This window comes from Sturnira hondurensis, unplaced genomic scaffold, assembly GCF_014824575.4.
Source record: "Sturnira hondurensis isolate 20B ecotype Veracruz unplaced genomic scaffold, ASM1482457v3 Scaffold0001120, whole genome shotgun sequence".
NCBI lineage: Eukaryota > Metazoa > Chordata > Mammalia > Chiroptera > Phyllostomidae > Sturnira > Sturnira hondurensis.
The window spans coordinates 3,913,061-3,938,692 of record NW_028073751.1 but is presented as its reverse complement, the minus strand read 5'-3'; the positions used below and the strand labels follow the sequence as shown (position 1 = coordinate 3,938,692).

The 25,632-nt window shown below is 44.6% G+C and overlaps 2 protein-coding genes across 5 annotated transcripts in view; both read right to left on the bottom strand.

Annotated features, from left to right (window-relative positions):
* LOC118998350 (protocadherin gamma-C4) overlaps window positions 1-25,632 on the bottom strand; it is a 136,017-nt gene that overhangs the window by 106,894 nt on the left and 3,491 nt on the right. The window contains exons 2-3 of one of the 4 annotated variants that reach the window (XM_037062520.1): window positions 21,745-21,749; window positions 11,734-11,799 (exon numbers count right to left, since the gene is read on the bottom strand). In XM_037062520.1, coding sequence (XP_036918415.1) covers window positions 11,734-11,799; window positions 21,745-21,749 — 71 coding nt within the window. Of the gene's footprint in view, window positions 1-2,113; window positions 4,776-11,733; window positions 11,800-18,584; window positions 18,652-21,195; window positions 23,806-25,632 lie in introns of those variants that run through there. The other 3 variants (XM_037062626.1, XM_037062575.1, XM_037062491.1) reach the window with 3 other exon arrangements.
* LOC118998447 (protocadherin gamma-B1-like) lies at window positions 15,896-18,633 on the bottom strand. Its single transcript, XM_037062642.1, has one exon. It carries the CDS (start codon window positions 18,610-18,612, stop codon window positions 16,177-16,179), a length of 2,436 nt encoding a protein of 811 aa, XP_036918537.1. The 5' UTR covers window positions 18,613-18,633; the 3' UTR covers window positions 15,896-16,176.

The following is a 25,632-nucleotide window of genomic DNA, read 5'->3' as shown; positions in this document are numbered from 1 at the left end:
GTTTTATCCTGTGCTTCACTTTCTTCTATCTTGTATTTATCGTCTTCTTCCCCAAATAACTGATAGGTATCAAGGAGGTTGTTTGTCTTCACAAAATAGAAGTGTAATAGGAAGCAAGATACTCATTTTCCTTAGTTTCCAAGTGTCTACATTTCATTAAATGACTAAAATTTAAAAATTATCTACTCATATAATTTTTCCACACTACATTGCCATAATTTTTAGTTGCATTGTTTCTTCTCAAGTACCTTAACAGTGGTGAGTTATTTGAATTATGGGGATCAAGTATGAGTCCTTATGATTAGATATCCCAAAAGAGGGTAATCTACGCTGCCCAGTTTTCCTTGGTCCACAGGTCATAATCTGATCATTCTAATGCTTTGTTATTGACACTCTTTCCTCATCAACAGGCATGTGAATTTCCATGGTTCTGATAGATGTCTTACAGTTTTGATTCCATTTCCACACCAGAAATCTTCACAGAGCAATTGTGTTTTCTTTATTTTTAACTTTATTTTACACTAAATTGTAATTTAAGCCTACATAATATATTGTCATTCTAAAGTTTTACAGGTGTGTAGTGATGTTGAAGTCATAGTAGAATAGTATTAGAGCCCCTTAAACTGCTTATTGTATTCAGGATTCTAGACAGAAACTCATTGGTCTCTCTATTTGAACACAAAAAACACTACTGATACAAAACTTTGTTCTAGAACATCACTGACAAGTGCCTTTCCAGCACTGTGGCATTTAAATTAGTACAAGAAAGCTATCTTTTCAGGACAGCTATATATGCAACTAAAGATTCAAACATTTAAAAGAAAATAGAGTATATATAATACAATATATACACTCAGTATGTGAATCATGCATTTTATCATGTAAAGTATACACAACATATACTCAAGAAATTTAAGACCCACAGACCAGCACTTTGTTAAGAAATATCTACTAATTTAAGATAAGCACAGCCCCTGAGAAATGAGTTTTAAAATTTGAAACCATTTTACTCTTTTACATTTAAAAATATTTTATTTATTTATTTTGAGAGAGAGGGGAAGGGTGGTAGAATTGGAGAGAAACACCAATGTGTGGTTGCCTCTTGTGTGCCCCCAGCTGAGGACCCAGCCTGCAACCCAGGCATGTGCAAGGACTAAGAATAAACCAGTGACCCCTTGGCTCGAAGGCCGGCACTCAGTCCACTGAGCCACACGAGCCAGGGCTAAAATTTGAAGCTATTTAAAGTTGAATTAATTTCCCAAACACAAACCTTAGACTTTTTAAATAAAGCAGAATTGTATACAAACATTCAGGTATCTGTTGATTCTGAGAAGTGAAAGGGTTTCCTGTAACCAGACGAGGCCAGGTGTGTGGCATATTTGAATTCAATGAGTGCAGCAGTATCTAAATCTTTGGAGGTTTTAAACTGCATTACAAAGTAAAGCACAATTCTAAGGCTCCTCAGTGATTTATTCTCTCAACTAATTCACATTCCAATAATTTCAAGGTTTAATCCAAACTTACCAGATATCAGAATGCCACAGACATTATCATCAATACAAATTTAATCTATTTTTCTGATATTCCTCATGCAAAACTTTTCTGAATTCTTCTAGTAATTTATCTAAGTACATAAATAATTTCCTTATGCAAGCAGCAGATACACTTTTCAAAACATATCCGGTGTTCGTGTTTAGGCAAATATTCAAAATAAAATATTACATCTAACGATTTAGTATAATCAAACAACTCAAATATTAAGATAATAACTGTTTTGAGTGTAAGAAAGTCTTTGGGCAAAGAGATTATGTTTCACTACCTTTAGAGTTCTTGTTTAAAAATAATAAAGTACTCATTTCATTTAAGTCTATGGATAGCGGCTAGGTTTTCTAAAATATCCACGTACTGAAATAATAAGACACTATATCCAAAATATAATCAGGAAATAAATGGAGAATGCATGAGTTCTCAAATTAAATTAAACCAGCCTCTAAGTGAAGCAAATAATGATTCACGATTTATATAATTAAATTATTTGAATGTGAAAGAAAAATAATTGAGAAAACAAATAAACACAATGCTCAAAACATTCCTACTGAAAAAAGAAACTCACCTGAACAACTTCTAGTTCTTCGTTTGCATTTTTCTTCTCAGGAATCAAAAGTGGCTCGCTTTTCTCACAGCTCTCCTGGCTGATGAGCGTGTCCGCATAGTTGGGCTGCGGGAAGATCAGGTGACTCTTCCGAGAGTCCGCCGTGAGGGAGACCTCGTGGGAGTAGGTCTGCAGGAACGCCCGCACCCCGTCCACGCCCACAAAGTGCGAGGCGGGCATCCCCACCAACCCCCCTCCTGAAGCCTGGAGCAGACGTGACTCGTGCCAGCGCCTCAGCCTGAGTGCCAGCAGCACGATGACAAAGGCAAGGAAGAGGCAGGAGACCACGGTCACTGCCACCACTAGGTACAGCGTGAGGCTGGAGTCATCAGGATTGGCGGAGGGCTCCAGATTGCTCAACTCTTCCAGAACGTCTGGGATGCTGTCGGCCACAGCCACCGTGAGTGTGACAGTGGCCGACAGAGGGGGCTGGCCGTGGTCCTGAACAGCCACCACCAGGCTCTGCTTGAGTGAGTCTCTGTCCAGCAGGGCACGTGCAGTGCGCACCTCGCCCGTGTGCAGCCCCACCAGGAAGAGCCCTGGCTCACTGGCCTTGAGCAGGCGGTAGGACAGCCAGGCGTTCTGGCCTGAGTCTCTGTCCACTGCCACCACCTTAGTTACCAGGTAGCCGGGTTCTGCAGAGCGGGGTGCCAGTTCCACACCAGTGGAACCGTCTGTGGGGAGGGTGGGGTACAGGATCTCTGGTGTATTGTCATTCTGATCCAGCACAAACAAGCTTAGAGACACATTGCCACTGAGAGGAGGGTCCCCACTGTCACTGGCTATCACCAGTAGTTGCAGGTCTCTGACCTCCTCATAGTCGAAAGATCGAAGAGCGTAGAGGACTCCTGTATCAGAGTTGATGGAGACATAGGAGGAGAGAGGTGTTCCCTGAAACGTGTCCTTTGCCAGAGAATAAGTGACCTGGGCATTGTAGCCACTGTCAGGGTCGTGGGCATTCACAGAAAAGATTGAGATGCCTCTGGCATTGTTTTCTGGGATGTAGGTGGAATATGAGGTATGAGGGAAGATGGGAGGATTGTCATTGATGTCTGCCACTTTCAGGGAGATGTGGTTTTCTGTAGACAGGGATGGGTTTCCTTGGTCAATGACAGTTATTGTGATGTTATAATCTGAGACCTCTTCTCTGTCCAGAGTTCTCGTCGTCAATAAGTGATAGTAATTATCTACTGACTTTTCCAACTTAAAAGGCAAGTTCCTGGAGATAGAACATGCAATCTCCCCATTCTCTCCAGAATCACCATCATGTACGCTAAACAGCGCGATTACTGTTCCAGGAAGACTATCTTCAGAGACTGAACTGGTGAGAGAAGTAAGGATCATTTCTGGGACGTTGTCATTCACATCCTGTACTGTGACCACCACCTTAGCACTGGCAAGAAGGGCACCTCCATCCTGAGCTACCACTTCCATGAGGTAGAACCCGGATTCCTCATAATCCAGTGATTGCACTGTTGAAATTTCACCCAGGTTGGAATCAAGATGGAAAGTCTGTGAAATTTTGTCTTCTTCATTGCGAAAAGAGTAGGTCAATTTTCCATTTATTCCCTCATCTGGATCCGTGGCGGTTATCGTGAGCAGCCGGGTGCCTACAGGTACATTCTCCGGAACACTCACTCTGTACTCTGATCGAGTGAATTGGGGCGCGTTATCGTTTGCGTCGAGGACCACCACACAGATGTGCGTAGTGCTAGAGAGTACGGGGTCTCCGCCATCTAGAGCTGTGAGGAGGAGGTTGTGAACAGCCACTTTCTCTCGGTCCAAGGGCTGTTCCAGTACCAGCTCCGGATATTTCTGTCCATCACTTCCACTTTTCTCATCCAGAGAGAAGTGTACATTGGAGCTAAGCTGGTAACTCTGGAGGGAGTTCACGCCCACGTCCGCATCTCTAGCGAAGGGAAGCACTAACCGTGTCCCTGTGGCTGCATTTTCATTAACCTTTACCTTTACTTCCTCATCACGAAAAATTGGGGAGTTATCATTAATATCGATGATTTCTACTTCCACTCCATAAATTTTCATTTTATTCTCAACCAAGATGTTAAAATTCACCAAGCACCGCGCCGTCTGAGCGCAGAGCTCCTCCCGGTCTATCCTGCCCGCAGTGACCAAGCTGCCGCTTCCCGGGTTTAGAGCAAAAAGCTGCGTCTTACCTCTCGAGATGATCCGGACTCCGCGCTCCGCCAGTTCCTGAGGCTCCAGCCTGAGATCCTTGGCGATGGTGCCCACGAAGGAGCCTCTGTCCAGCTCCTCCCTCACGGAGTAGCGGATCTGCCCGGCCCTGGCTCCTGGCTGCGTCCCCACGAACAGAAAGAGCAGGAGCAGCTCTCCGCAGCCCCAGCCTCTCATTGGATCCGCCATTGCCTTTTCTCCGACCAGCTTCCTCTTACTCCTGGCTCCAGCCCGCTGTTTCCTTATTTCTTTAAAGTTAAAGGGTACATATTCCTTGTTGGACATGGGAGAGGCACGTGAGTAGAAGGCTTCTCCCTGGAACTTGTCTGGTCTGTGCCGCGTTCAGTGCGGAAGGAGCAGAGTTGGGTCTCATCAGCAGCAGCTTCTTTCCCACTTTGGTGAACAGCGACGCTCAGAGTCCTATCCAGTTACTACACCAATTCTGTTTTTATTTCATAAGTATTTAATGATATTTTATTTCTAATAATTTAGCTGTAATCTTCATGTATTACTGTGTGGCACTATTTACATTTAATCAAGATTTAATTCTGAAATAGCAAGACTTCTACAAACCCCTGAGATCAATTATTTGATTCTTTTTACATCTTTAGAAAAGTTGTATTTAATATGCCATTGAACCTATGTCCTTTATTTGCCTCTTACCTGTATTGAATCCATTAAATTAGACCATGGTAGTTCTTACTTTTGTAGGTTAAAGATTCCATCATTGTATTAGGATATATTTATTAAAACACACCCATTTGTACATAAGAATGCAAAGGAAAGAAGAGAAGTCTAGCTCTCGAAGCACCTTTGCAAAAAGGCCTACTAGTTCACTTAAATTGTATCAGTTGTCATATGCAGAAAGAATTAAGGGCCTATTTTGTTCGTTGTAAAGTCTTTGAGAAAGTTTTTCACTCTAGAAATAGGGCAGCTATACTATATTAGACTGAGAGCTTGAGTTGGGTTACCTATGCATTATTTATATTTCCTTATTAACATCTCTAAATTGGAGTTAGATGTTATACAGTGGCAGGCTCTTGGGGGGTCCATACAGTGACTGCAGAGGAAAGGGCTCAGTCCATCACCCATACAGGAAAACACATGCATAACTCAACATGGCCAGAGGACATGGCCAGAGGACTTCCTATGTTGAGGTAGATATTTAATGTTATCACCTTTAGATGGGAGCAGAAAAAGAAAAACCTCATGACTACCCAAAAAAAAGGACATTTCAGAGAGTACATTAAGTGAAAGAAAAAATTTTACTTAATGATACCTTCATAGGACATTGTAGAAAAATGAAGATGTTCTATATCTATAAATAGAACGTTAAAAATAAAGTTTTAAGTACAGAATATGAGCATGGGTTTCAAAATTTTTCACAATGTACAATTTTCACAAGAGCAATTTGCTACTATGCACGAGAGAGAAAGATTTCTCCCATTATTAAATACATTCTTTTAAAAATAATAATTTTTATTTCTTTTTAAAAATATTTTATTTATTTATGTATCTCTAGAGGGGAAGGAGAGAGGGAGAGAAACATCAATGTATGGTTGCCTTTCGTGCGTCCCCTGCTGGGAGTTGGCCTGCAGGGAACCAGCCTGCAACCCAGGCATGTGCCCTGACTTGGAATTGAACCGCAATCCACTGTTTCGCAGGCCTGTGCTCAATCCACTGAGCTACACCAGCCAGAGCTATTAAATACATTCTTAATAGCAGACGCTACAGACCTCAAACTTTGCCCACCCCTTTAAAATAGGTCTAGAATCCCAAGGCACTTGGCTTGTAAAGACACTTATATGGCTGGAGTTCAGGTCAGTCCTGCCCTTGCTCTGCTCTTGATAACCATGACATTGGAGAAAAATTCTTCCTCGAGTTTCCTTCCCAGTTTCCCCAAACTAGTAAGATGGAAAGTTTTCTTTATTCTGAAGTACTATAATTTAAAAAGGCAGTAAAGCACAATTTTCAGTAATAAAATCCCTGAATGTGATATAAATAAACCTTCAGAGAGAAAGACTGCAAAGATGAAAAAAGAAGTATCTCACGTAGTAAAGCCTTGTAATTATAAACAAATAAATCTCACACACTAGGCAGAAAACTGCACCAAGATTTGATTAGATTAAGATAATTAGGGCAGAAAACTGCCTAAATTCAGCCCACAAGACAATTAAATATGAAATGGAGACTCCTACCCTAGATAAGTGATTTGTTAAGAAACATTGAAACCCAAATGAAAATAAATTAATTAAATTAGACTCACCTTTAAAACAGTATCTGAGTCAAATAGGCCCTCCCCATCTCTATGATTTGTATTTGGTTCCCAAGAGGCATCTTCGCAGAGGAGATCCTGAAGGGGAGCCACGGCCGGGGTCACGTTGAGAATATTAAACTCTGTCTTAGCTGACTGTGAAGCAACGCACAAATTGTAGGAGTAGGGCAAAGTGCCCTCGCTGTAATTGGGAAGAACCCCCGGTGCAGACTTAGAACTGACACCCGGCTGAAAGCAGCCCCAAGCAGCAGCACTGGAGGAGCGTCGCAGGCGCAGGGACACCGCCAGAATCACCGCCAGGAGGAAGAGTACCGAGATCAAGGCCAAGGCCACCACCAGATAAAACTGCAGCTCAGCCTGGGGGTCAGAGGGTGTGGGACGCTCGCTGAGGTCCGGCAGGGCCTCTTGTAGGCTGTCGGCGAAGACCAGGAGCAGCGTGGCAGTGGCTGAGAGAGGCGGCTGTCCCCCGTCGCGCACAGCGACCAGCAGGCGCTGGCGGGTCGAGTCTCTGTCACCCAAAGCTCGCGCTGTGCGCACCTCGCCCGTGCGCAGCCCCAGGCTGAACAGTCCAGGCTCACTGGCCTGCAGCACGTGGTAGGACAGCCAGGCATTGTGTCCCGAGTCCGCGTCCACCGCCACCACCTTGGTGACCAGGTAGCCAGGCTGCGCGGCGCGCGGCACTGTGTCGAAGAGCGCAGAGCCGTCGGGACCCAGCGCCGGGTAAAGCACCCTCGGCGCGTTGTCGTTGCGGTCGGTCACCAACACGCGCAGGCTGACATTGGTGCTGAGCGCTGGCGAGCCCTGGTCGCGGGCCTGCAGCGTCAGCTGGAAGGCGCGCAGGTGCTCGTGGTCGAAGGCGCGCTGCGCGAACACCACGCCGCTCTGCGGGTTCACGGACACGTAGGACGACAGCGCCCCTGGCTCCAGGTCACTGGCCACGATGGAGTAGGAGATGAGGCCGTTGGGTCCCAGGTCGGGGTCGGAGGCGCTGACGTGCGCAATGGAGGCCCCGGGCGGGTTGTTTTCTGGCACGTGGACCAGGTAGGTGGTCTGTTGGAAAACCGGGGCGTTGTCGTTAACGTCGGTGATGTGCAGGGTGATGGTGGTGCTGGAGGAGAGGGGAGGTTTGCCTTTGTCGGTGGCTGTGATGGTAATGTTGTATTCTGGAGTCTGCTCTCGGTCTAGAGCCCCATCGGTCACCAGCTTGTAATNAGGTGCTCGTGGTCGAAGGCGCGCTGCGCGAACACCACGCCGCTCTGCGGGTTCACGGACACGTAGGACGACAGCGCCCCTGGCTCCAGGTCACTGGCCACGATGGAGTAGGAGATGAGGCCGTTGGGTCCCAGGTCGGGGTCGGAGGCGCTGACCTGCGCAATGGAGGCCCCGGGCGGGTTGTTTTCTGGCACGTGGACCAGGTAGGCGGTCTGTTGGAAAACCGGGGTGTTGTCGTTAACGTCGGTGATGTGCAGGGTGATGGTGGTGCTGGAGGAGAGCGGCGGCTTGCCTCTGTCGGTGGCTGTGATGGTGACGTTGTATTCTGGAGTCTGCTCTCGGTCTAGAGCCCCATCGGTCACCAGCTTGTAATAGTTCTTTGAGTAAGATTTCAATGTAAACTCTGTCTTTCCCAATATGCGGCAGAAAACTTCTCCATTTTCTCCAGAGTCTCTATCTCTTATTTTTATCAAGGCAATCACTGTTCCTGGTGGTGAATCCTCTGGAAGTGGAGTGAAAACTGAGGTTACAATCACTTCAGGTGCACAATCGTTCTCATCGAGAATTTCCACTTGGATACTGCAGTGGGCTGCTAGATCTCCGGGATCTTTCGCCTCTATACTGAGAGTGTAACTATTAGCAATTTCGAAATCTAAATTATCCTTTGTCGTGATTTCTCCTGTTCGTTTATCTAAGTTAAAAAATCGTTCCACTTGTTCATCCATATTATGAAAGGAGTAGGTGACCTCTGAATTAATGCCCTCGTCCTGGTCTGTGGCTGTCACTGTAAGCACGGAGAAGCCTGGGGGTACGCCCTCCTGCAGGCTGACCCTGTACAGGTCCTGGCTGAACACTGGGGGGTTATCGTTGGCATCGGTGACTTGAATTTGGATCTGGGTGGTGCCACTTTGGGGTGGGTCTCCACCGTCCACAGCTGTTAGGACCAGTTCATGGAAATTCTGTTCCTCTCTGTCCAGGGAATGTTTCAGAATCAACTCAGGATATTTACGTCCATCTGGAGTCTGTTTCTCCACGAGATCAAAGTACTCATTGTCATTAAGGTGGTATCTTTGCAGCGAATTAGGACCAGCATCAGAATCCAGGGCTGGGTCTAGTGGAAAACTCTTACCTGGCTTAGTGGATTCCACAATTTTTAAATCAGTTTTTCTCTGTTTGAATAACGGAATGTTGTCATTTATATCCTGCACGACTACTGCTACTTGGAAAACATTTAGTGGTTTTTCAGCGACAGCATCAAAATCCAGAATACACACAGGCTTCTTCCCGCAAATCTGTTCTCGGTCTATTCTGTCGCTCACAAGTAAGTCCCCGCTGTCAGGGTCTACAGAGAAATACTTCTTCTCCGCGCTCACCCGCAGCTTCCGGACAGGCAAGTCCCGCACACTGAGCCCCAGATCCTTGGCGAGGTTACCTACCACCGAGTTCTTGGCCAGTTCCTCTGGAACTGAATAGCGGATTTGGCCCGGGAGAGCTCCGTGGAACAAAGACAGCAGAAAGGGCAACAATACCTGCCGCCACCGCGCTGGGCTGCCTCTCTCTGCGCTCAGCCTCATCTTGTCTCCTCCGCTACTGCTCCGCTCCGTGCGTGGCAAAATCCAGGGTAGGGGTAGTTTTTCTGCTTTTGTTTTCTGTAACCGAATCTGTACCGGCCTCTCCCAAGCGGTTGGCTTGAGCAGGAAGTTACCCTTTGAAAGGCTCCCAAATGCGTCTCTGATATCCTCTCGTTCTTCTTTTGACCTGCAGCGACGCCCAGAGGTTTTCCCGTGAAACTGCTCCAATAGCTTGCAGATATTTTGCAAAGAGCATTTTTTTTCCTCTTTAGGAGTTGTATTTACTCGTTTTTAAATAGGTATACATTCACATAGTTCAGCATATTCTATAGACTTTTCCTCTCTGTTTTTAACAACACATTTATCCCAGAGGAAATTCTTTCCCCTTATTGTGTACACTATTCCAGAGATAAGTTTTGTGTAGTGAAGCAGAATTTTATAAATGTTCTCCTCTTCTTCTATACATATATGAAAGCATATATTTGTACACAATGTTCTGCAGCCTTCTTTGTTCACTCTTTACATTTTGAAGATCGTTTCATATCAGTACATAATGAGGGTTTCCATTTATTTTTTCCATTTATTTTTTAGTTGCTTAGTAACCCACCATATGGTTGTACAATAATTTTTTAACTGGAAATCATACTTTCTAAAAGCAACCCACTACCTATTCAAACAAAATTATATTTTCCATGTGCTATTATTACATATATTGTTCTCCTAGTCATTTAAAATATGTATCTTTCTGATTCTGGAATGTATTCCCAGTACCACCATCCAAATATGTTTGACACAGTTTAAGGCCAATTGATATTTCCAAATTATATTTTAAAGCTTCAGTACTGTATATAATCTCTCCTAGATGTGATTTCTTCCCCAATATTCATTTGTTACTTCCTCTTCTCTCTATGTCAGCTGGTCATTCCTATCACGTTATTCACCCTGTGTACTGCACCACGACTCCATGACCTCCCATGGTGACAAAAGCAAGTAGAAACTGAAACCCTCTTTGAGTTGAATTCAGACACAACCTATTGCTACAATTTCCAGGTATCCAAATATCACCAATGTGTGTAGCTCTAGACAATTATGAATTCCAAATTAACTAACAGAACTAAATGAAGGTGTAAGGAACAAAAGTTGCATATCCCCTGTACACAAAATATTTCCACCTATATCAGATCATTGCAGAGACACACAGTGACAGGGCCACCTGAGAGCAATTTTCAGGAACAGGGATAAGGCCTATTTACTAAGTAGCACAAATTATATAAGTTCAGAATTCAAGTTACCTAAGAGGTTCTCACAATGAAAAAGAAAAGATTTTTCAAGATTTTGCTTTTTAAGAAATAGAGAAGTGTCTTATAGTGATGCCATAGTAGGAAACTCAGATATTATTAAAATTACTCCTACAACCTAATGAAATGAGTGAAATAAAATGGGCAGTATTGCTGGTGGCACCGAAGGAATCTCACACAGGCATTGTTGGTGCATCGCACAAGCTGCGACAGCAAAGTATTGAAAATACACCAGTCCAACTGAGAGACTGTCACTGTCAAAGTCACACCTAAATGTGAAACATTTCCCTGGTATTCATAAACTCCCATTGTTTATTTATAATGGAAAATAGCCCTTCAAGTAAAAAAAAAAGGTAAACTTCAAGAACAATATGTTGGGTATAAAAAGAGGAAATTTTAAAAAAGATGAAATTTAAAAATTACTCAGCCCAGATTCAACAATAGCTTCAGAAGAGAGAATGCTTTAATATGGATTTTCACAATTGCCTTCTATTTACACTTTGATACTTTCAGTGAGACTTAAAGGACAATGGCATTTAAAGAAGTGATGTGGTTAGAGTTATAAAATTAAAAAATTGTGGCTAAGCCCTGAAAAGCATTGTCCCATAAATGAAAGGTTGTGGGTTCAATTCACAGTCAGGTAACATAAGGGAAGCAACAAATCTCTCTCTCTCCCCTCTCCTTCCCCCCTTCTCCCTCTTTCTTTTCCCTTCTCTTTCTCTCCCTACCTTCCTTTCTCTCTAAATGCTATGAGAAAATGTCCTCAGGTGAGGATTAAAAATTGTTTTAAAAGAAATTGTCGCTGAAACTATTATTAGATGAAGACTAAAATGAGGAGTTAAAAACAAATACCTTTTAGATGCAGAAGATACCTTGATCATTACTGAAGGGTCATCTATCCCTCCCCATTAAAGCAATAAAATACTGAAAAGAAGTCCTTTATACGATTTGGTACACATCTTTACAATAGGGGCTCATACCATTAAAGACACTGCTGCCAGCTCATGTTTCAGTGTGGCGACATTGACCTACCTGATGAAGACTGGCGTCTCCTTTTGTTTCAAGCAAATCCTGAGTTATCAAAAGTGGCTCGCTTTTCTCACAGCTCTCCTGGCTGATGAGCGTGTCCGCATAGTTGGGCTGCGGGAAGATCAGGTGACTCTTCCGAGAGTCCGCTGTGAGGGAGACCTCGTGGGAGTAGGTCTGCAGGAACGCCCGCACCCCGTCCACGCCCACAAAGTGCGAGGCGGGCATCCCCACCAACCCCCCTCCTGAAGCCTGGAGCAGACGTGACTCGTGCCAGCGCCTCAGCCTGAGTGCCAGCAGCACGATGACAAAGGCAAGGAAGACGCAGGAGACCACGGTCACTGCCACCACTAGGTACAGAGTGAGGCTGGAGTCATCAGGATTGGCGGAGGGTTCCAGATTGCTCAGCTCTTCCAGAACGTCTGGGATGCTGTCAGCCACAGCCACCGTGAGTGTGACGGTGGCCGACAGAGGGGGCTGGCCGTGGTCCTGAACAGCCACCACCAGGCTCTGCTTGAGTGAGTCTCTGTCCAGCAGGGCACGTGCAGTGCGCACCTCGCCCGTGTGCAGCCCCACTAGGAAGAGCCCTGGCTCGCTGGCCTTGAGCAGGCGGTAGGACAGCCAGGCATTCTGGCCTGAGTCTCTGTCCACTGCCACGACTTTGGTCACCAGGTAGCCAGGTTCTGCAGAGCGGGGTGCCAGTTCCACACCAGTGGAACCATCTGTAGGGAGGGTGGGGTACAAGATCTCTGGTGCATTGTCATTCTGATCCAGAACAAACAGGCTTAGAGACACGTTGCTACTGAGTGGAGGGTCCCCGCTGTCGCTGGCTGTCACCAGTAGTTGCAGGTCTCTAACTTGCTCATAGTCAAAGGAGCACAGCGCATACAGAACACCGGTGTCAGAGTTGATGGAGACATAGGAGGAGAGAGGCTCCCCTTGGAGTGTGCCTTCAGCCAGGGAGTAAGTGACTCTGGCATTCTCAATGCTGTCAGGGTCCTGGGCAGTCATGGATAAAATGGAGGCTCCTCTGGGGTTGTTTTCAGGAACATAAGCAGAATATGAAGCATGAGAAAAGGCAGGAGGGTTGTCATTGATGTCTGTCAGCTGCAGTGAAATGTGAGTTTCTGTAGACAGTTGTGGAGTTCCATGGTCAGTGGCAGTTACTGTGATGTTATATTCCGAGACTTCTTCCCTATCCAGCATTCTGTGTGTCAACAATCGATAATAATTTCCATAGCTCTTTTCAAGTGTGAACGGCAGATTATTTGGAATAGAACAGGTGACAAGGCCATTCTCTCCTGAATCACTGTCATGCACATTGAAAAGTGCAATTACTGTGCCTGGAGGAGAAGTTTCTTGGATAGAGCTGGTGAGAGATGTAACCATGACTTCTGGAGCATTGTCATTTACATCCAGAACTGTCACCAGTACTTTACTTCTGGCTCGGAGACCAGGGCCATCGTGAGCTTCTATATCTATATCATAGAATCCAGAGTCCTCATAATCTAGATCCCCCAGTATTGTTATATCCCCACTCACAGAATTCAACTGGAATAGCTGCGATATTTTATCTCTTACTTTCCGGAAAGAATATGTCACTTCTCCATTGGCTCCTTCATCTGAATCAGTGGCTTTTACGGTGACAATTCGGAAGCCCACTGGCACATTCTCCGGAACGCTCACGTGGTACTCGGGTTGAGTGAATAGCGGGGCATTGTCATTGGTATCCACAAGTGTTATACAAATCCGGGTAGTGCCAGAGTGAACCAGGTCGCCTCCATCGAAGGCAGTGAGAACCAGGTGGTGAACCGCCTCTTCCTCTCGGTCCAGAGCGCGCTCCAACACTAGCTCAGGGTACTTTATCCCATCAGCCCCGTTTTGCACGTCGAGGGAGAAGTGCGCATTCGAGCTGAGCCGGTAACCCTGCAGGGAGTTTACCCCTACATCCGGATCAAAAGCTTCAGGAAGAGGGAATCTTGTCCCAGGGTTTTCATTTTCAGCAACTTTTATTTCCCTTTGCTCTGTCCCAAAGTTGGGCGCGTTATCATTAACATCGATTATTTCCACTTCTACTCCAAAAATCTTCACTTTGTCCTCTAGGAGAATCTCCAGGCTTACTACACACTTTGGAGATCTATCACAGAGCTCCTCCCGGTCTATCCTGCCCGCGGTGACCAAGCTGCCGCTTCTCCGGTTCAGAGCAAAGAGCGGGGTCCTACCTCTGGAGATGATGCGGACTCCGCGCTCCCCCAGCTCCCCGGGCTCCAGCCCCAGGTCCTTGGCGATGTTGCCCACGAAGGAACCTTTCTCTAGCTCCTCAGGCACAGAGTAGCGGATCTGTTCGGCCCGGATTTCCCACAAGGTCCCCAGGAGAAGGCAAATCCCAACCAGCCTGCTCAGCCTGCTGCAGTCTGGACGATAAGGAGGAGCCGCCATTACAACACCACCGTGGAGAAGCTTGCGCTTGGGTTTTCCCTTCGTGGAGGCCTGAGGAGCCTCAGGATCTTAGTATTCCCAGATAATGTACTTGCACTGCCGGCTGGAGCTCGGGGGTTCAGTTTGGAGCTTTATTAAAGCCCCAGGGTCAGTGCTTTGTGATGCAGAAATCTTGTGGTTCGCGTTAAATTCCCGGTTGTCGTTTCCCTGATTGGTAAGCAGCGACACTCAGAGTCCTAACCTGTTATTGCAAGCTGTTCTTGGTAAAACATCACCAGTGTACCCCACTTCATTTCTGTATCTTATTTCTCCCAAAAGAATAAAAGTGAAATTCTTGTTTTTATTTGCAATAAAAATAAAGAAACAATAAAATCTCCCTGTACAGTAATCCTTATAAAGTAATTATTTTTTCAGAGAAAATATGGTGATTTTTTTCCTAAGAAAATTTTAGTTTTTGCATTATTTATTCTCATAGTCTATTTTCAGGACAGTTTATTGTGTGAGAAACACATTTGTCCCACCCAGGAATGAGGATGGACTTGAAGAATAGAAAAATAGATAAAACACCAGTGTCTGGGAAATCGGAAACCTGGACTCTAGTCCCAACCTATGCAGAAACAAGTTTCTTCACAGAAATGGATCTTTTAGAATCCAGAGTGACTTTTTAATTCTCCTAAAGAAAGTATCTACCATTCAAGAGCTAGTCTTATCCCTGTGCCAATGGGATTGGCAGATACAGTAATCGGTTTGGGAAGAGAATTTGCTCATTAATTTTCTCTACAGAAGATGTGAGGTCAAGGACTATGTGAATATCGGGTTCACAATGCATCTTCAGGCTTTAGAACACCCCCCTTCACAGAGTACTCATGCAGCTTTTCAGTGTTTCATGAATGAGTCACTAATGCAACTGCAAAGCCTAAAACAATGGATAAATAACTCTGACCTTAAAAATTAAAAAAAAACAAAGATAAGAAGACAGAAAAGTTAGAGCAAAGAACTTTAAGAACAGGCAATATTTCACTGATCTTTTCTCAACATAAGGATACATACAGAAGGGACTATTTTACCATCATTTCTAAGTTTACTTTAGCTTTGATTTCAGACATAACAAGCAAAAGGAAACACTTTAGTATTTGTGTATATATTGTCTTTGCATGTTTCTTCGTTTTATTATTCAAGAAAACTTAGAGTAATTTACTAAGCTGGGAGAACTTGAGATAAACAAGCAAGTACCCAGTTCTTTAGATCATTCCCCACATAATAATTAACTTCTACAAATTACTCACAAATTTTAACCAAACGCAAAAGTCCATTGACTATTAAGAGCTTTTAAACCTTCAGACTTTGTAGAGTAGATTAAAGGTAGGTTTCACAATTCTCAAAAGATCCACAAATTGCCAGGGATGGGGAGGAAAAATATTCATCACATTTATTATTAAAATAACGACAAAGTAGAATGGGTATGAAAATAAGTTATTAAAGGAGGATTAAGACAATTATTCTTAAATGAGATTATGAAGTGGGAATAAATTGACCCAAAGGTAGTGATTCAAATGTAAAATGTGACATTCTTGCTACATGTGGTGAGGTCAAGAAGTGCTAAGAGACTTATCAATTCAAAAGCTACATTTAAAATACACATTGCGACGAAAAATAACAACTAGGATGTATCTGATATTTAATGCAGGCAGAAAGAACTGCCAGTACATTTATTTATAAAGAGTAAAGCTTGGAAAAAAGTATCACACATCAACTAAGAAACGGTTGTGCTATTACAATCAAGTAGTGACAATCAAGAAAAGCTCTCTTCAGCAAGATATGCTGACCATACAGAAATGACAGCCATACAGGTTGAGAAGTAGTAATTAGGTCATTGCCAAGTGTACTGAGCAATCAAGGGGCCCAGCTTCCCCCATCCAATACACTTTCTCTCCTTCTACCACTACTAGAACAGTGAATGACAACCAAAAGTAATTATGCATACTGAGAATAAAGCACAAGATACAAAATTTAAGTAGGTTTGCAGAAACTCACGTGTGAGGAAAAAGAGGAGTCACATGCCACTTGAGGGTCTTCATTACTTGCACATACATCCACAGGATCTTCAAACAGGAGATCCTGAAGGGGAGCCACGGCCGGGGTCACGTTGAGAATATTAAACTCTGTCTTAGCTGACTGTGAAGCAACGCACAGATTGTAGGAGTAGGGCAAAGTGCCCTCGCTGTAATTGGGAAGAACCCCCGGTGCAGACTTAGAACTGACACCCGGCTGAAAGCAGCCCCAAGCAGCAGCACTGGAGGAGCGTCGCAGGCGCAGGGACACCGCCAGAATCACCGCCAGGAGGAAGAGCACAGAGATCAAGGCCAAGGCCACCACCAGATAAAACTGCAGCTCAGCCTGGGGGTCAGAGGGTGTGGGACGCTCGCTGAGGTCCGGCAGGGCCTCTTGTAGGCTGTCGGCGAAGACCAGGAGCAGCGTGGCAGTGGCTGAGAGAGGCGGCTGTCCCCCGTCGCGCACAGCGACCAGCAGGCGCTGGCGGGTCGAGTCTCTGTCACCCAAAGCTCGCGCTGTGCGCACCTCGCCCGTGCGCAGCCCCAGGCTGAACAGTCCAGGCTCACTGGCCTGCAGCACGTGGTAGGACAGCCAGGCATTGTGTCCCGAGTCCGCGTCCACCGCCACCACTTTGGTGACCAGGTAGCCTGGCTGCGCAGCGCGCGGCACTGTGTCGAAGAGCGCAGAGCCGTCGGGACCCAGCGCCGGGTAAAGCACCCTCGGCGCGTTGTCGTTGCGGTCTGTCACCAACACGCGCAGGCTGACATTGGTGCTGAGCGCTGGCGAGCCCTGGTCGCGGGCCTGCAGCGTCAGCTGGAAGGCGCGCAGGTGCTCGTGGTCGAAGGCGCGCTGCGCGAACACCACGCCGCTCTGCGGGTTCACGGACACGTAGGATGACAGCGCCCCTGGCTCCAGGTCACTGGCCACGATGGAGTAGGAGATGATGCCGTTGGGTCCCAGGTCGGGGTCGGAGGCGCTGACGTGCGCAATGGAGGCCCCGGGCGGGTTGTTCTCAGCTACGTGAACCACATAGGAGGCCTGGTGGAAAACTGGAGTGTTGTCATTGATGTCACCGATGTGTAGGGTGATGCTTGTACTGGAGGATAGGGATGGCTTGCCCTTGTCAATAGCTGTGATGGTGACATTGTACTCTGCTATCTGCTCCCGGTCTAAAGCACTTTTAATCATTAGCTTATAATAATTCTTGGGGGTGGATTCTAATTTGAAGGGAACTTCTTCCTGAATATAGCACGTCACGAGACCATTTTCCCCAGAATCTTGGTCATGCACTTTAATGAGAGCTATTACAGTTCCAAGGTCTGAGTTTTCAGGAATCTTGTTAGAAAAGGACATAAATGTCACCTCTGGTGCATTGTCATTCTCATCGACAATTTCAATATGAACATTGCAGTGAGCTGTGTGTACTCCTCCATCCTTGGCTTCTATAGCCAACATATATATACTTGTCTCTTCAAAGTCCAATGTACCATTGGTTGTGATATCACCAGTCTTTGGATTGAGATTAAAGAGGAAGTTGGTTCTTGCTGGGGCATTGAGGAAGGCATAAGTGATCTGTGCATTAACACCCTCATCCTGGTCAGTGGCCTTCACACACAGCACAGAGGTTCCCCAGGGCACATTTTCTTGGAGTCTAACTCTGTATGTGTCCTGGTTGAACACTGGAGCATTATCATTGGCATCCATGACTTGGATCTGGATCTGGGTGGTGCCACTTAGAGGAGGGTCCCCACCATCCATGGCAGTCAGGATTAAGTGGTGGAAACTCTGCTGCTCTCTGTCCAGAGGTTTTTCCAGCAGTAATTCTGGGTATTTACTTCCATCGGGACTTTCTTTCGTTGACAGAGAGAAGTAGTCATTGGGGTTGATGGTGTAAACTTTCAGTGAGTTACTTTCTACATCTGCATCCTGTGCAGAATCCAGTGGGAATTTTATGCCTGGTAATGCTGATTCACAGATTTCTAAGTCAATGCCTTTTGCAATGAAACGTGGCTCATTGTCATTAATATCCTGGACTGCAACAATCACATGGAACACATTCATTGGGTTTTCAGCAACAATTTCAAATTCTAGCACACACTTAGATTTTTTCCCGCAAATCTTCTCTCTATCTATCCTACCACTCACTAACAAGTCCCCACTTTCCATATTCACATTGAAAAATTCTTCTGCACTAACCCGCAGCTTTCGAGCTGGCAACTCCTGGACACTGAGTCTCAGATCCTTGGCGAGGTTTCCCACCCTGGATCCCTTGGCCAGCTCCTCTGGAATCACGTACTGTATCTGCTGGGAGATGGCCCCACACAACGAAGACAGCAAGAAGAGAAACAGTACCTGCCTGTTCATCATTTCAGCTTGTCTGGAGCTCCTTTGCATTTCTTGAACTCAGTGAAGAAGCTTCTTTTCAAGATGTCTCTGGGATGTTTAAAAAATCAATGACAGTACCCTGGATGTGTTGGGACTTGCTAGGCGCTTATGGGTGCACAGGAGCAGAGTAGGCGGTGTTCTGCTGTGCGCAGGACAAAGCTGGAAAGCACTCTGCCGGAAACGCCGGAAACTCCGCAGAACCGAGAATCCCTTTCTTCCCTTTGGTCTACAGCGGCGCCCAGAGGTTGTCTGGGAAAACTGCATCTTGCCTAGCTATTCATCCTCAAAGTGTAAGCTCTGGAATCTATGCATTGCCCTTTAATTTGTTGGAAAGAAGCAAGCATTTACATTTTCCATTTAAATGTAAAATTTTCTAGTCTTTTTGTCATCTCATAAGCATTGCCACCATCCTACATTATTTTTTTATTAAAATATCTCATGAAGCATAGGCATTTTTTTCGGCCCAGGCGGGAAAAATATCTCCCATGATTTCACTGTATTTATAAAGTTGGTTTGACTAGTATGAATATAATGAAATAAGTTACTGGCTTTTTATCCACCTTTTAATCAACTATGATCCTCGCATTTTTGTAAGTCCACAACTTCCCTTATTTTGTATTTTAACTCTCCTCATACACACTTCACCAATTCAGTAATACTTTTCAAAGAATGCTGTAGGCTTATTTTTAATACATTGACCATCTTTTTAAAACAATCTTCCTGATATGCACAGTAGAGCGCGATATTTTGTTAAAGGGACCAATTTAGTATTTGGGCGCACATTCATGCATCTATGAAGCTGAATCTTGTGGAAGCCATATTTATTTTTAGAAAACCAGTACTTCTTTCTTATTTGAATGTATATGTAATACTCCATAATCCCAATTTTCATCTCCAGCCAATGTATACTATTAATAAGTGAAATGAGTTTGACTTGATTACTAGTTTTAACCTTAGAAAGGCATTGAGAGTCCTTAGACACTCCAGTTTAGAACTTACCTACAATCCAAGAACTGGTCTTGGGTAACTAAAACAAACCAATGCACTATCAAATAGATACCAACTCAACAATTTGTTCTGTGATTTCGCAGTGCTCACCTATATGCAAAGTACACTCCCAGCAAAACAGGCTACTATCTGATTTCCTAAGACATCATTTCCCTTGTTTCCTGTACTTCACACCTTTATATTTTCTATTCCTTTTGTTAGAATCTCTTCTCCCATTCTCTGGTAATAAATTCTTGCCTGCAGTGGAAACAGGATATCTGAGAGCGCTTTCCTTCTATTTGCATTTTTACAACATATATGCGGGCGATGTTTTGTATGGGATTTTTAGAAAATTCTCTTTGAGCATTTAAAGTTCCCCTGGCACTAGCCATTTAACCATTTTTCTCCTTACACAAAAAAGTGATGTTAATATTATAAAGATTTTTTTCTAAAAAGATATTCCGAAGGTTATGTGCCATTTCCCCCACGTTCCACTTGCATGCTTGAGTAAGAACACACCCTTCTCTGTTTTCAGTTATTTTGTTCAGGTCCTGTTGTCACACACTTTTCAATGTACCTCCTTCTAACATATTGAGAGAGACAGTTGCTCCTTTGTTTGAGATCTAATGAAATAAATTTTGGTCTAACTTTGGATAACTCTCCGATGTGACTTCACAGGTGAAAGTAATTTTATAAATTTCAAAATGAACCAACTATTTCTGGCCCAAGAAAATTGAAGACTTCTATTTCAGTATTGCAGCATATGATCTGGAAATCTCTCACAAAGGCTGAGACATAGCTCTTTAAATACTTTTTCCTTCTCAAAGGATAAGACATACCACTCCAAGGCTCCTAACAGTTTAGGCAATTGATTTCACTTTCAGGCAGCTTAAGTCAACATGAATACACATACACACACACATTTTAGTTATACATAATAGGAACTACAAGCCAAGTGAAAACAATTTGACCATCTATATTTTTTTACCACACAATTTTTGTGTCTTTGAGATGAAGGGTGTGGCCTGGCTTGGAATGAGTTAAGCATCATTTTCTGGGAGCCCAAAATAACCAACTAAACACACACACACACACATACACACACACACACATATATGGCGTGTATATATACATATATAGTGTGCGTGTGTGTGTATACACACACATACATACACTTGTTTGTAACAGTCAGGATAGGTTAGGTAGGCTGGAGTGACAAACTTCAAGCCACATGGATTTAACATGGTCTATTTGTCACAGATATAGGTAATATTGGGTAAACCACAGGATTCTTTCTTCATTGTAGCTTTTCAAGGATTCAGATAGAGGAGCAGTCACAATTTCAAAGAGTATCTTAGAGATCTGGAAATTCTCACAAAGGAAACTGGAGCTTCCTCCAAAAAAGGGCACACCTACTTTCATTTACAGTATCTTGGCCAGAACTAGTGACCTAGGTTGACTCAGCTACACCAGACCAGGAAATGCATGCCTACCATAGGCCCAAAAGGAGAGAGGAGCAACTATTTAAACAATAGGACTAAGCTTTATAATAACTACACTGGCATAATTGTTTATTGTAATATTCAAAAAATAAAATAAACTCACCTGAAGTAGCTTGGAGTCTCCTTTTGCTTCCAGTAAATCCTGAGCTACCAGGAGAGGCTCGCTTTTCCCACAGCTCTCCTGGCCGATGAGCATATCTGAATAGTTGGGCTGTGGGAAGATCAGGTGACTCTTTCGTGAGTCCGTGGTGAGGGAGACCTCATGGGAGTAGGTCTGCAGGAACGCCCGCACCCCGTCCACACCCACAAAGTGCGAGGTGGGCACACCTGCCAACCCCCCTCCTGAAGCCTGGAGCAGATGTGACTTATGCCAGCGCCGCAGTCTGAGTGCCAGCAACACAATGACAAATGCGAGGAAGAGGCAGGAGACTACAGCCACCGCCACCACCAGGTACAACGTGAGGTCCGAGGCCTCTGGGGTCGAAGGGATCTCAAGACTACCTAAGTCAGCTAACACATCTGGGATGCTGTCAGCCACAGCCACAGTAAGTGTGACAGTTGCTGAGAGAGGAGGCTGTCCATGGTCCTGGACTGCCACCACCAGGCTCTGCTTGAGTGAGTCTCTGTCCTGCAGGGCACGTGCAGTGTGCACCTCGCCTGTGTGCAGCCCCACCACGAAAAGCCCTGGCTCACTGGCCTTGAGCAGACGATAGGACAGCCAGGCATTCTGGCCTGAGTCTCTGTCTACTGCCACCACCTTGGTAACCAGATAGCCAGGCTCTGCAGAGCGGGGTGCCAACTCCACACCAGTGGAACCATCAGTGGGCAGTGAGGGGTACAGAATCTCTGGAGCATTGTCATTCTGGTCCAGCACAAACAGACTTAGAGACACATTACTGCTGAGTGGTGGGTCCCCACTATCAGAGGCTGTCACCAGTAGTTGCAGGTCTCTAACCTCCTCATAGTCAAAAGATTGAAGAGCATAGAGGACTCCTGTATCAGAGTTGATGGAGATATAAGTGGAGAGAGGTGCCCCCTGGACAGTATCCTCAGTCAGTGCATAAGTGATATGGGCATTCTCAATGCTGTCAGGGTCCTGGGCAGTAACAGAGAAGATGGAAGCACCCCTGGGGTTGTTTTCTGGAATGTAGACAGAATAGGAGGCATGAGTGAAGGCAGGTGGGTTGTCATTGGTGTCTGCCACATGCAGGGTGATGTGAGTGTCTGTAGACAGTGGTGGACTTCCCTCATCTGTTGCTCTCAGAGTGATGTTATATTCAGAAGTCTGTTCCCGGTCCAGCGATCTGGCTGTCACTAAGCGGTAATATTGGTCTATTGATTTTTCCAAATTAAATGGCATATTGCCCAGGACAACAACTGTGACTTGCCCATTTTGCCCAGAATCCCGGTCATGGACATTGACAAGGGCAACTTCTTTTCCAGCGGTTGCCTCTTCTGAGACTGATCCTGTGAAAGAAGTGATTGTAATTTCTGGAGCATTGTCATTCACATCCAGAACTGTCACAAGAACCTTAGCTTTTGAGAGGAGACCTGGTCCATCTTGTGCTTCAATTTTAATTTCATGGAACATAGCATCCTCATAGTCCAGACTTTTTGATATGGTTATGTCTCCAGTGACTGAGTTGAGATTAAAAATCTGAGCAATTTTCCCAGGCATTTTATCTAGTACATAGGACACTTGAGCATTGAATCCTTCATCAGGGTCAGTGGCATTCACAGTGAGCAGCCGGGTACCCACTGGCAAGTTCTCCTGAACACTTACTTGGTACTCAGGCTGAGTAAATATCGGCGGGTTGTCATTAGCATCCAGAACTGTTACTTGGATGCACAAGTTGCCAGAGTGAACAGGGTCCCCACCATCAAAAGCAATGAGGAGAAGCTGATGAACTTTCTTTTCCTCACGGTCCAGAGCCCGCTCTAGCACCAGTTCTGGGTACTTGGCCCCATCAGACACAATCTTCACAGCCAGGGAGAAGTAGTCATTGGGGGTGAGCTGGTAGTTCTGCAGCGAGTTCATGCCTACATCTGGGTCAAATGCAGTCTTAAGTGGAAATCGAGTTCCAGGAGCCGTTAATTCACCAATTTTTATTTCCAATTCCTCCGTTAGAAAATCAGGAGCATTGTCATTAATATCCTTAATTTCTACTTCTACTTCAAAAATTTTCAATTTGTCTTCAACCAGGATGTTAAATTTTACTAGACACCGAGGGCTTTGAGCGCAGAGCTCCTCCCGGTCTATCCTGCCCGAGGTGACCAAGCTGCCGCTTCGCAAGTTCAGAGCAAAGAGCTGCGTCCTACCTCTGGAGACGATGCGGACTCCGCGCTCTGTCAGCTCCGGGGGCTTCAGCGCCAGGTCCTTGGAGATGTTGCCCACGAAGGAGCCTTTGTCCAGCTCCTCCAGCACTGAGTAGCGGATCTGCCCGGATCCACTCATGCACAGCGTCCCCAGGAGCGTGCAGAGCAGGGCCAGTCCTCTGCCGTTTCTGATCAGATAATTCGTCATTTCCTTTTTGGTGAATTATTTTTTCTCTATCCGGTTCCAGTCTCCCACAACTGAATCCACTTTTATCTTCTCAGTGAGCTAAGCCCTTTGTGGGCCAGTTTCGTAGGTCACAGTGCTGGTTGACCGACAGGGTGAGTGTAGCAGTCCGGGGTCTTCTAAGTCTGATTTGCTGACTCTTCCCTTTTTAGGAACAAGGAAATGGTGGAGCAGCTCTCCAGTCGCATTTTTCTCCTTGAGTGGTCAACAGCGACGCTCAGAGGACTAACTGTTCACTGCACCCTTTCAGACAAACTAAAGTTTGTGTTTTTAAAGTTACCCAACACCCGAAATCCTTTTTATCATAGGTAACGGGATGGGTGTTTACTTCACATAATTGAAATGCTTTATATGAAAGGGTGTGACTTCGAGTTATTTCCTCCAGAAACCATGCACTAACCTTAACGCCACCAATATTGCTTCAAACATGCTGGAGTTACTCTTTTGAAATATTCAAAGTTTAAGAACCACATAGAAACATCAGCCATATTTATACATTATCCCTCTTGATGTTTGTTTCTGAGAGCCTGACATCTTAGTTTTAATATTTTTTTAACCAATTCATTAAACAAACATATAATTGGGTATCAGACAATATCTGGGGATTTCAGATGAACAATCCGGACAAGCCACTTCCGGCACAGAGATTACGAAGGTGTAAATGCAAACAAGAAATGGCAGTGCATTATCACTTTTGCCTTGGAGTTTAGCAAAGGCTTTGAGAGGAATGAGTTGGAGGAAAGGCCTGGAAGTGAGGGAACAGAATGGCAATGCCTGGATGTGAGCAAGAAATCACAGAACGTCAGGGTACTGAATGTAGTTCACCTTGCTTCAATCTACAGTGTGACTCCTCACACTGGTTTTTAAGACCCAAACTGAAACTAGTAGAGATAAACATTTGTTTTATGTCCCAGAAACCTTTTATTTGTATTTGTTTTCCTCTCCAAGCACAAAAGAGGAATGCAATACAGTAATACAGTGGTCACTTAAATTATGAGCCATCATGTACTCATGTATAAGGCATTTATTCTTGTGTTATTATACACATGAAAAGAAACTCTTTAATTTTCCTCAGTTCACAATTTATTAACTACTTACAAGATGTTATAGGGTATTATTCCACAGTAAGCTCCAATTTTTTATAGCAGATTATATAATAGTAATAAACACAATGGAATACATTGTCTCATAAATTTTTGCCTCAGATGCCTTTAAATATTATAATTACTGCACACTGAAAGATGATACCATTAATACAAGACTCAGTTAGTACATGATTACTCTTAAATAAAAATAAAAATAATCCCAGTTACATAGAATATTAGCATGTCTTTGTTCTCTGTTATTAAATACACAGCTAACATACTAAAAGCCAACATGGAAAGATAAGTGGGGAAGGAAAGCTGTGGTTGTGAGGAGAACTGAGGTTAGGTGAGGAATTAGAAATGTTTTGTTTTTTTTAATTGGGATTTTTATTTACTGAATCCTCTGTGTCTTACCTGGGCCCCAAATACAGACTCCGTGTGAAGAGAGGCCATTTGAGGTTGGGACCACCCTCAACCTCAAATGCTATGAGAAGGAAGATTTGAAAAGAGAAATGAACATCCTTGGCTGGTGTGGCTCAGTGGATTGAGTGTGAACCTGCAAACCAAAGGGTTGCTGGTTGGTTCAATTCCTGGTCAGGGCACATGCCTTGGATGCAGGCCAGTCCCCAGCAGGGGACATGTAAGAGGCATCCACACATTAATGTTCCTCTTCCTCTCTTTCTCCCTTCCTTCCCCTCTCTAAAAACAAATAAGTAACATTTTTTTAAAAGAGAGACATGTATAAAGAAGGCTTTAGGGGCAATTATTGGCATACTCTCTAAATCCCTTGAGAATATACATTATTTTTAAAGATAGAAGGCAATATGGTTATCAGATTTAAGAAAAATAATATCAAAGAGAAACATGTTCACTACTACACTGCCAAAATTTATTA